A 12,583-nucleotide genomic window follows, 5' to 3' on the forward strand; every position below is an offset into this window, starting at 1 on the left:
ACCATTTACAATGAGTTAGTAAAATTTTCTCATCAATTTGATATAATTCTTAAATTCATTAGCCTCCTAGCAGATACTGCTTAGGTCTGGTTTGTAGCAGCACTTGTACTTTCCAGGAACAAATGTTTTAAAACACTGATACCTTACAGAATGGCCCTGACTCTCATGGCTGTGTCTGAGGGCAAACTTCCATAGAATAGTCAATGTTCCACTGGCAGGATGAATGAGAACTCAATGATGTAAGTAAGCAACTTACAAATGCTTAGCCATAGTTCCAAATGACTTGTTACATTCTTCTACTTTAAACAAGCATTTTTAAGATCCATATTTAAAAAAGGCAAACAAAAGAACTCTCACCTGTAAGCAGTACAATATCCCCAGGAAACACAGTGAGGGACCAAAATGCAGCATCACGCCACAGCACCACCTTTCTCTCAATTTCTGACTGGTCAGTAACAATAACAGTTGCCACTGGAACTTTACATGAAGATTTTGGTTTAGTCTTCTTCTGTATTTCTTTGATATGACAAGGATGCACAACTACGACCAGAATATTGTACTTTTGATTTTTGCTGCAGCAATTTTTAAGTTGCGATAGTTTCTTTTGGAATTTCTTGAACTCTGTCATCCTGTCTGGATTCACTCTCACCCCAGAACCAGGTGGAGAAGAATTCAGTTTAGCTCTCTTGGATTTCAGCTGTCTTCTAAATGCTGAGTGAGAAAGATGAAGGGAATCTTCATGCTTGCGGGGTCTTTTAGAAAAGTTCTTGTGAGAACATTTCCCTTGAGAGCACAGTGTCCCAGAGCTCAATGGCTCTACAGGGATTTCATTTACAAGTTGCTCAGCAGGAACATTAAGTTCTTGAAACTTTTCTGCATTTTCCTGAGCACATTCTTCCTGATTTATAGCTTTAATAGAAACATTTTCCCCATCATCCTCAGAACTGAAAAGTTCAAGAGAACTTGCATCCTCTTCCTCATACTCATTTTCAGTCACAGTAGTAGTACATGTTCCAACACCAGAATCACAATGGAAGTGATCACAGTGTCCTTCTTCAGCTTTTTTGCCTGCTTCTGTTTCTGATAGTTTTACAATTCTTTCCTGCATCTCATTCTGTGCAGAAACAGCCACCCGACTTGAAGTCACCAAACTACAAAACTCAGTGTCTGCTGACACAGCAAAGTCTGCGCAGTCATTTGGTTCTTTTGGCTTGGACTCCTGACCTTTTTGGAAAAACACATCCATACCTTGACTCAGATGTTCATGATGCTCACTTCTGTGAGCTGCCTCAAGTCCCACAGACTGTAGGTGGATGCTGACCTGCTCAGTGCTGGCAACCAAAGCAGAAATGTCACAGCTGCCAACTTCTGAAGGACAGGCTTTTCTCTCAGTGAGCTCTGGGCAGCAGGCACCTGATGGCTTCTCTTGTCCAGCAGACTCTGCACAGCCCTGGGGCAGGTGCTGATCTGCAGCCTGATTTACATCGGCAGGTGTAATTCTGTCTTTGGGTTCATGACAATCAGAGCAAGTTAAACCTGGGCTCTTTTTAGGCGTGCAGGTACAAGTTAGTGCCACAGGGGCAAGAGATGGCAAATCTTTTCCTTCTTTTGCCATGAACGTGCCCTGCTGAGCTCTGGCCCCGCTGGTGGGGACCCCTGTGGGTGTGGAGCTTCCTGCCCGGGGCACCGAGGGGGCAGCGGCAGCGCGGAGCCTCGCAGGAACAGCCCCGGGGCTGTCACACCAACAGCGCAGCTCCCTCCACCGCTCACCAGCAGGGGCCGAGCTCGGCTCCAGCCCCTCCCGTGGCCTCGGGATGCTGGGTGCCCCCACAAAAACATGAATCTGAGGTCTTTGTGACATTTTTGACTGCTGTGTAAGTTTGACTTTAAATAATGTGGTTTATACAATAAGCACAATAATAAATATCAGCAGATAAAAAAAAAAAAAAAGATTTTACTTTTTCTTTACAATTTTAAAACCACCTAAAATTCATGGGAGTATTTCATAGTTTAACCAGTAAAAACACTACTTAACTACTTAGAGCCTATAAAAATAGATGTATAAAATCTAAAAAAGGGAATTTATTTTAGAAATATTTAGCATTTATTTCTGTCAAATTTGCACAGAAAAATAAATTTACAGCAACACCTAGTTTCTGATTCTGATACACAGAAACACATTATAGGGAAGTTAAAATTAATTATTTTTTATTTAATTATTGACCTATTTGTCTTTATTTACTTTTGCTAATCAAACAATCAAATGCGACTTCACTATTCAGTACTTGATTTTAACTCATCTGAAATAAATGTAAGAAATCTTCAGAGCATGGTTAGGAGATCATTTCATCTCCCAGAAAATTACAGTTTCAACTAAATTATTAAAACACTAGAGATATTTAAAATTAAAGTTTGCTAGGAATGCCATATTTTACATGCTGTTTTGGCATGAAACTACTGTTTCAGGTTATTACTGATAAATAATTATTTAATAACCACTAAGAGGTCAGTAAAGCTTGAGCAGGTGATTTAGGATTTACTTTAATTCATTTATGTAGTATCAAACTACTCAAGTAATTACAACCTTTTCTAGCTAATTAAAAATAAGCCCACTTACACAGCACACAAAAAGAAGACCTTTTACTTTTTAGAATTTCTGCTGTATAATTATAATTTTAATATATGCAGAAACAGCTATCACTGTTCCTTAAAATGCTGATAACAGCTCCTTGTTTAGGGTGTGCTGTTGCTAACAGAAGTTGCTTCAACAGGCAATTCTGCAGATGTAGAGAACACCAGAAAAAATTCAAGTGCTAATCCAGCTGTAAATAGAAGGAAAAGACCATTGAAACAAATGCAGCATTGAAAAATAGGCAAATTTTTCATTTAGCAATAATTAAATTAGCAACCATTTTCCTAACAATCCCACTAGGGGTCAATAAATCTGCACATTCACAAGGCTCATTTTCACATGGAAAACCCATAAACACTCCAAAATAGTGATCTCTGGTACATGATTGCTGTCACTGGAAAAGCAATATGCATCACTAAAATTAGGGCAAAATACAAAGAAACTACAAAACCCAATGACTAGTACTGGTCACTTTTATACTCATAACCAAATAAATACCATTTAAAACATTGGAGTGTTCAAACTTCTGCAATTGCACATTTAAATTTAGTCCCAGAAAATGGTAACTTTTAAAAGTCAATGCCCAAAGCTGTGAAAGCTTTGAGCTATATAAAGAATGGTAATATACAAATAACCAGAAGAATAGAATTTACAGTCAACACTAAAGTAGTGGATCAGGTAAGGTAAAGACCAAGCAGTGGTAGTGAGGTTGAATCCCCAAAGAAGTGATGTTAATAAGCTTTGTAGATAAAAGGCTACCAATACATAATGCAAAAAGCTTAGCAACAGGTCTGTGACAAACAGAAAATGTTACTATCAGTTCAAATGAACTTAGTAAATGTCCAGTTATATAGTAATTTATCAGCCCCTTATTTTAAGTATCACTTCTCTTTTGCTTGTTGACATGTTTAAAGGTTTATAAGTTACACAAAAATTCAGAAAGTTTTCCTTAGCTTTCCAGTTCTGTAACTTCTCTAAACTTAGGATTTGCTTTGCTGATTCACATTTTGCAGTGCCAGTACATTAAGGCCAGGTTGGATGGGGCCCTGAGCAACTTGGTCTAATGAAGCATGCCCATGGCACAGGGTTTGGACCTTGATGAGTTCTAAGAGCCTTTCCAACTTGAGCTGTTCTATGATTCTATGATCACACCAAAGGAATTGAATCTTGATGTTGTTTAATGAATGTTTGCAATTAAAATACAGCTTATATTTTCAAAGCATAAATTACCTTAGGAATGGTAAATGACCTCTGCCAACCCTCTGATTCGTGTAATAGTTCCAGTGCTAAATGACCTGTTCTGGCAATTTCCAAGTGACTTTTTGAGTCCAAGATGTCAAACTCCTTCCTGTACCAGGAATCATCAGTACCTAAAATAATTTTGATTCTGTAAATCAGAAAAAAAAAAAATAAAGTTTACCTAAATTCCCTGTAGGCAAGAGTGTTTAAAGAACTGTTGCTTTGCTGCTTCAGAACAGAATTACTACCCACTTAATGAGTTTTGTCAGTGAAGTTCTACACCTTGTTATAAATAAAAGTCTGAAAGAACAATTCACTTCAGATTTTAAAAGGTGAGCTAAAAACCTAACAATTATTTTAGAAAAATTCTACTGCCACAAAAAAAAAATCCATTTTACGCTGCAGTTAAATTATCAGTGGGCAGACAGTGGCTTAACTAACTACACAAAAGATAACAAGAGCTAAAACTCATGAAGATATACCTGAAACCTGAATGCACATATCCATTATACCTGTTAATTATTACACCATTTCCTAATTTGTGGAAAGGTGCTCTATTCCTAGCAGCCAATGACAGCCAAGCTTTTTATCTCTGAAATGGTCAGAGTCTGATTGACGGGTCAATGATCTATTAAAAAACAGTAACTACATCAGCAAGTTTTATATTTGCAAGGCACTGCAACTGAGGTTTAATATACAGAAATATATTATCCCACACACTGTATTTCCTCCAATCTAAACAGTAAGACAGGAATTCTAAATTTAAAGGTTTTTAAAACAAACTGTCATTAACAGGTGCTTATCTCTAGTGATCTGCTGCACATAGAATAAAATTAAAAATAGCTTTAAAAATCCTCTTCCCTCTAGAAATGTTCTGATGCAACATACACAACCTTAAAGTATCCCTAAAATACCCTAAAAATACCCATCAATTTTATTCCATATTTTTCTATTCATTAATAGTGTTTACTCACCATGATAATCATTAAGCATTATGCCAAGGTAATTTAAAAGGGTGACACAGGTTCAGCTTCCTATAATTCCTGAATATTCAGAGTAGCCACATGCCTAATCTCCATTCTGAGAATTTACATCTAAACAGCCTCATCAAGTCTTTACTCAAGTCCTGTACCCTAAAAGTAAACCACACTAATTCAACCTCCAGTTAAGAGTTTCTTTATGTCTGTAACACACCACAAAGTTTCAAACTACAAATAAAATTACAGAAACAAAAGACAGTAATGCATCAGAAGACAAAGAACTATACCAGTATAAGGCAAAAGTGCACATTCCCCTCTAGGAACGCTAAAGTTTTAGGAGACAAACACTGTATTCTTTTACATCCTACTTTGATTTGCTGCAGCTTAATGATGAACATCCTAAAAAGTAAGTGGTTAATGACTTGACCCCTAAAATTTGCAAGAAAACATTACAATTGTCCTTTACCTGCTGAAAGGCTGGTAATAAAGTAAGTAATAAATACATAAAGTAGGATATTTCTTAAATTCTAAATTTTAATTTCTATTGTGGACTATATCCTTCCTTATTCACATACTTCACTTTATACTCCTCCTACAGGTAGTATAAAAAATTAAAGGATTGATTCATCTACCTTACAACAGAGGAAACTGAATTATTCATAGCCATCTTCAGAGTGTTCCTTTTCAGTTCAATTCAAGCTGCAGGGTTGTTTTTTCAACAACTTAATCCATGTGATTGTGGAGTAGAAAAGCTACTAAGACAGTTGCCAACCAAAGGGAAACCAGAAAAACTTCTTGATGCAGAATTCTGTTTACATCACAGGAATCTCTTCTGGCCCTTTCACCATGCTGCTCAAATCTCCCTCCAAAACTCAACGTGATCTTTTTAGAAAGCCAGGGACTGCAGCTGTACAGCAACTTTGAAAGAAGAAACAGCAAGCAGTGTAGTAACAGTTTCATACACTCAGAAACCGAAACAACTCTGGAATGGTGAGGAATGCATTACATGTTTGCTTGCAACTTGTGCAAGAAAAAGGGAGATCCTTCTGCCAACAACTCCTGCTGGCACTGCAAGTGAATCAATATACCAGCAACAGCACCTATCTACTAAATCAATAAGCTTGGTCCAAATACAGACTGAGAGGAACACAATGGCAAACAAAAACTGACAGGACAATTCAAGCTAAGCACCTTGCAGCTGAAGCAAACTCACTCTACCTAAGAGCAAGGGATGCATCATGTGGGCTCCAAGGAAGATGCTCTGGGTCAGTGAATGGCAGCTCAAGGATTACATGGATTGCAGTAGCCCAGGCTGGTGGCACCCAGCCAGAACTCAAGGGAACACAGATGTGGGAGAACACACACATACACATGCTCAACTGGGGAAATGAACAGAACAGGTCTTATTTCTGTCATCCATTGTTTGGTGAGTGTTACAAGCACCAAATCCCTTTTATCTGAATTTCTATACAAGGTTTCAGGCAAAGACTGTAGTCCTGTCCAAATGCAGGTTAGGCAGGATGATCATTTGGCTCACACTGTCACTGTTAGCACATGGAATATTGCACAGGGGCTGCTTCAACCAGACCTGGTGGTATGGCAAGAACCCTGCTAGGTGATATCAAAATTACTGAAAATCACAAACCTTCATTTGCATACAGCAATATCAGTAATTAGTATAAAGTTACTTCTAAATGAGGTACTTAGGTTATTATTGACCATAAAATAATTTCTATTAGTACCTACTATTGAAGTTAAATAGCAGCATTCAGTATTTAGTTCTTCTCACTGGCTATTACCAGAGGACCACAATACCATTTGGACTCAAGACAGGTACAGCTGGTTTACAGGTACATAAAACCTGTATTCAGCAAAATCTAGCCATAAAACACCAGGTATCCTTTTTTCTTTTCCTTATTTGGAGCACTTCAAGTAACAAGATGATTTTTAGAAGAGAACACTTATGGTATAGGTAACACAATAGAAACCTTCCTAAATACTCCTGCAGCAGCAGAAAAATAATTTAAACCAGAAATCAAGGTTCTAAGCAGTTCCATAGCCCAACACTGTAAAAAATGTTAAATTGAAATACTGAGGAAGAAAAGGCAAGTTGTTCTTCATAACTATTATTATACAAAAAGAAGGCAAGCAATCAAATGGCATTGCTATTGCTAATATTTAATGTGTACCTACTTGCCAGCAGGATCAGCCTGTGGTTTCTGAAGTTGTGCTCTAGAAGGAAAATATTTCCCTGGATATGAAATGAAGACATTCCTTCTGTAAATACAATCTTGGCTCATATAAAAAAGGCATCTACTGAGCAGTTGCATCAGCCATTTTATTTTCCCATTATTATTTTTTGGAACCAAATGATGCAAAAACCTGAACACTAATTATAGATTTCCAATTCAGCCACTGAGAGTCTTCATTGTGTTTGAAAATTGGAGTAAAGGTGGTAGGCTTTTGTGATTAACTTGATAATTCCTGCCTCACAGCCTTTGTGCCTTTCAAGATGGCCCCTTAAGTAAATTTATTTATTGATTTTTGTTTTGCAATACACAAAACATATAATTAAGGAGATATGAGCATCCAGTGGCTGCTACAAACAAAAGAAGTCAAAAGTTCTGGAGAACACTGACCTTTTGAGTAGAAAGGGAAGATAAAGGTAAAAGGTCAAAGATACACAAACGTGCCATGCACGTTTAGTTGAAGAACACTCATTCCCCAAACCCTTATTTTTGAGAACTATTTAAACAACTAAACTGCTATACCTTCTGTCAAGAAAGATATTGTTCCATATATTTCAGCATATTAAAATACCTCACAATATTAGAATAGCATCATTGTGGCTTTTTTTAGAAAAACTATTTATTTTGCAGAAAATTTTCGACAGGTATCATTACCAATGAAAATCTATATTGGGACTGAAACCTGACAAACAGAGGTGGATAAAGCAGTACAGGACCTAAGATGAAAGCAAGGTAACTGGTCAAAGAAACATCCTAACAGCCTGATCTCCATCAGATTAACTGCTGGTAGATTTCACTTATTAGGATCAGGACATATATATATATATATATAATATTTAAAATACAAAGCCACCAATATTATTTTCCCATCTTTACAAAAGTCTTACTCAAAAAAGATGAAGTTTCATAATGAAAACCTGGATGCTGACTGCATGCTCCTAGTAAAGAATGGGATATTGTCACTGTTTTGGACAACAGCCATAGGTAAGACTGTCCTTTTGCTTTTGTACTGTGGGAGACAGGGTGTTGAAAAGGTGTAATTCTTAAGGTCACCATGTAAAATAATCTATTTTATTTCCATGTAAGTAATCTACTAGTGCCAGGAAAATGTCTTTCATTCCCCACCACAAGTGGTTAAGTTACCAATAGACCTGAACAGAAGCTGCACTTCCTCTTGCCTTTAAGACAAGTGGGATACTTCTCATTTGTCAGCATCATGAAACAATTCAAGTTCACTGTCTGTCAACTGAAAAAATCACTCACTCACTCCAAGAAGTCACACTGCAGCACACAAGCCATCACTACATCAAGTCATTTCCCAGGGCTGTTCAAAACTACAGGTGCCACACGAGCCCAGAAGACACTTTTAGACCAACAGCTCAATCATGACTTCATTCACTTCATCACTGGCTAGAGAGGATCCCTCCAGAGGAGCAAACATTTAACCTTGCTGTAAACATAAATGGCAGCAAGTACTTTTTGTCAGGACTGAACCCATGGCACCAGAGCTATCTAATTCCCATGGCAAGCCACACTGTGCACATTTTATCTGTGCCTCTAGTGGGCAGCTACACCCTCTATGTGGCATCATCAGGTTCAAAGGAGATGGCAATCCAGTCCAATCAACAGCTGATCTCCTCAGTACTTCCATATCTCAGGAAGAAGAAAGCTGGCTTTACACATTTCTACAGAACCAGTGCCTCAAGAGAAAAGTTCAAACACGTGCTTTTGAGGTGAGCATTGTAATTTAAACAAAACTCTTGAGAGATGTAACTACATGTTAGTATGACAGTAATGACTTTTATATCCAAAACTAGAATTTCAGTTCTTGTAAAGGCAAAAGATTATGTTAATATTTCTCTTTTGCACACACCCCAAGAATACACTTCAGCTGTAAGTGAAAAGGATTTGCTCTTCTATCTATAAGTCAAGAAGTTTAAGATTTTTCAAGAGATAAAGCTCCCTTAAGGAAACAACCTTCAGACTTGGGCCAAACTGTCCCTGTACACTGGTGAAGAGCATTCCAAAGATCACTGATGGTTCACTGCCCACACTTGCTCCTTGTTGTGGCCACAGAAGGAACACACCTACCACCTTCTCTGCAGAACTGCATGAATGTCAAACACTCTTTCGTGGCTATTCCAGTTAGTGTAAAGTTGTTAATTTACTAGGGCACTGCAGGAAAACAGGACAAAAAATTCAGATTATTTTAAGTGAGTGAGAACTACAGTGAATCATCTGGAAACAAAGTTTTCAAGTCTTCTGGCATTTATTTAGGAAAAAAAATCAGATATGATAAATAAAGAAAATTAGCATTAGCTTTTTAATATATAAGCCTTTACATTTCAATGGTTTAGATGGATGTTAGTTTAGCCAACTGGTTAAGCTTTAACAGGGAACAGGTGACACTGAGTAACTATCAACATAGCTGACTGAGCCAAAGGTGCCTTTTAGATGCAAATTTCCTTATTTCAAGAGGTAGCTTTTCTCTCAGACTAAGGACAGCAATGGAGGGAAACTAAAGAGATTTATCTATTTATTCATTTGTCTTCATGCAGAAGCTGCTCCAATCTGAAGCAAAACTATAAATGGCTTCTTTCTGCAATATAATGCAAAGAGAGTAGAGATTATAAAGAAATGGTCACTGCATAGTTTAACACCTTCTGTACTGGAACTGCAATCCTGTTGGCAAATGCAATTCTCCGTCTGCCAGGTGTTGCAAGTTCTATACTTGATTTTCACTAGAATAGAAACAACAGGACTGATGTACACAAGGCCAATATTGGCTACTAGTATATTAGCATATTCTTTATCCAGAAAACCATGTGAGCGGCTATACAAAGCTAAAATCACAAAAATCTTCAAAACATTTTTTGAAAAGCACTAGCAGGAAGTTTTCACATAGAACAGAAGCGACAGTGCCAATGTTAGAAATCCATCTTTTTAACAGGAGCTCTATTTAATGCCCCAACCCACACATGAGTTTGGCACTAAGGTGGCTCTGAACAGTGTACAGTGACCCACCCTTACTCCATGCCAAGTGACATCATCTACAGGACAGCTACTGCTTCGTGTGACTCGTGGTGCTTTAGTGCCACACACGTGCACCTGAATTGGACATTCTGCAAAAACACCAAAGAGGAAAATTAGAGGTGAAGAAACACAAGGAATTTGCAATTCATTCCATATTAAAGTACTCTTTGTATCCAGCTAATGATTTGAGTGACTCCAGGTTTAACTTACTTGTGTTAGGAAGCACATGGAATGTAAGTGAACAGCTTTGGTATTATTGAGCAGATGACAGTAAACACATATTGGTTTTCCTTCCAATAAATTTCACATTAAAAGCTGTTTATGTGAGCTTACTTTAAAAGACTTGAAAATTAGCAGATAAAGCAGAAAACCCAAAAAGCTATTACACTAAACATGTGATCCATTATCTTTCTCTAGAGATTAGTAATCTTTACACCAGACCAGAGATACAGGAATTCAGAAAGCAGTACAGTTTGTTCTACCTTGGCTAATGCTCTGAATTACCTGACATTGCATTCCAAGAACTACAGCTACATTAACATTACATTTTATATTAATCTTTATCTTGCAGGTCAAACTATCATATCATCTAAATGAGTGCCAGTTTAGGAGCCACATGCTAATAAAAAACATTAAGTGAGGTATGGCAACAGCTCATGTAAACTGTCATGAAACACTGGAGCAGAAGAAAAATTTGAGAAAAATAAAATACATAAAACTAAACTACTAAGACATCATATTTGTCAGCACAAATCTAAAAAGCAGCAAATGGAGATTTAGTTTATACAGTGGAAACCAAATTAAAAAATAATTGAAGGCATCTTTTCAAAAATAAAGATAGCATTCATTCAGTAAATACAAGGTATTCAGAGACAAGTGAGAATCAAAATATTAACATACTTCTCTCAACAGGAACTTTATGACATCACAATATATAAACAATATATTATGAACTTCAGCTGCCAACAGAAAAACCATGCAGAAAACTGAACAGTCTGATCAGAGTGAGAAAAAAAATTAGTAAATGGTGGGTATGGATGGAAAGTTTCACAAAATGAGCAAGTGCAACAACTTGATTTGATGAAGCTGAAATGAAAAACATCCAAAATGTCCACTAAAATGGCATTCCTCATTAAAAATGCAAATACAGAAGAAGGAAGAGGGAAGCTAATAAGAATTAAGAACTGTGCAATCATAGTACATAGTTTTTTAGTCCCTCATACATTATGATGTTACCTGTCACTTCTTTCTTTTTATGGCAAACAAGTAAGTTTTACTTTACCAGCTCTGAAGGAAGTAAAGATTCCAACCCCAAATGGGAAGCAGCTGCCAAGTCCCTTTACCTATGCTTATCCCTTTAACTAGGGAAACAGTGTTTAAAAAACAAGCACTCACACTTCATATCCAGGGAAGTTTAAAGGATAAAGTTCTGATTCTGGAAGCTGTTCTATGCAGTTCCCCTCTCCAGGCAGCTCTGAAGTGACAAACTGTTTAGTGGGCAGCTCAGCTTTCCCTGGAGCTTGCAAACATGGAGAAGGAAGCTGTCCATCAGCAGCATTCTCCACTGCTTAGCACTGCAAAGCCACTGACACAACAGTGCTGTCATGCAAAGCTTTTCCTTTCCAAACAGAGCCCAGCTTCTTAAGACTTTGAGTACAGAAAAAATGAAAGCCCCTTAAAAATGTCTTGACTCACATTCACCTTTCAAGAATGAAAATTTCACTCTTTCAGCCAACATCAGTATTTTAGAAAGATGTGGGGAAACTTTACCTTATTCTTTCAAATTCTCAATAGCTCATCTTTTATAAATCACAATACAATTTAGCAGGGACTGAAGCTGTTCTAATGTAGAAGTTATCTGGGCTTTTCCACATTACACTGGCTTTCCAGCTCCATGACAGAAATTTGCCACCATGCTCCACATTAATAAGAGTACTCATGATACTTCAAGAGTAGCTCTAGCCCATTACTTTAAAAATTAAGTAGTGACTTAGCTCAGGAGCTGGATGTCCAGAGCAGAACTACTGGCAGAAAGCTTGCCACTGATCTTTGGGATTAGTCCTGCTTCACAAGCATTGATGCAATAAGGGGTTTGAGCTTATCAAAGTCTCACACCTGAGAAGTCAGAGCTGCCTCCTGGGGCTCCTCTGCTGGACACAGGAAGGCCAGGAACAGCCCAACTGCAAAGCCTGTATTCCCCAGAGGTCCTCTGGAATTAGCAATCCAGGCAGTTACAGAGCTAATAAAGTCACCTTCCTCCATCTTATCTCAATTTTATGCTCTTTTACAATCTAGAGTAGGAAAAGAAAATAAAAACAAGTCTAAGTTCAAGAAAATACACTATCTCAATTTTATGCTCTCTTGCAATCTAGAGTAGGAAAAGAAAATAAAAACAAGTCTAAGTTCAAGAAAATACACTACTTTAAACAAGCTGATCTGACATTCTCAGC

General features: G+C 37.4%; 1 protein-coding gene across 11 annotated transcripts in view; it reads right to left on the reverse strand.

Moving 5' to 3' along the window:
- The window catches only part of SHLD2 (shieldin complex subunit 2), a 28,439-nt gene that overhangs the window by 7,164 nt on the left and 8,692 nt on the right, over positions 1 to 12,583 (reverse strand). For 4 of the 11 annotated variants that reach the window (XR_010028730.1, XM_063163956.1, XM_063163959.1 and 1 more), the window contains 4 exons: positions 10,125 to 10,222; positions 5,484 to 5,769; positions 3,863 to 4,019; positions 358 to 2,822 (listed from right to left, as the gene is read on the reverse strand). Coding sequence is in view for 10 of the 11 variants with exons in the window: in XM_063163956.1 (XP_063020026.1) it covers positions 358 to 1,861 (1,504 nt within the window). In the remaining variant the exon portion in view is untranslated. Of the gene's footprint in view, positions 1 to 357; positions 2,823 to 3,862; positions 4,020 to 5,483; positions 5,770 to 10,124; positions 10,223 to 11,528; positions 12,196 to 12,248; positions 12,459 to 12,583 lie in introns of those variants that run through there. The other 7 variants (XM_063163957.1, XM_063163961.1, XM_063163964.1 and 4 more) reach the window with 5 other exon arrangements.

This window comes from Melospiza melodia, chromosome 9, assembly GCF_035770615.1.
Source record: "Melospiza melodia melodia isolate bMelMel2 chromosome 9, bMelMel2.pri, whole genome shotgun sequence".
NCBI classification, from domain to species: domain Eukaryota; kingdom Metazoa; phylum Chordata; class Aves; order Passeriformes; family Passerellidae; genus Melospiza; species Melospiza melodia.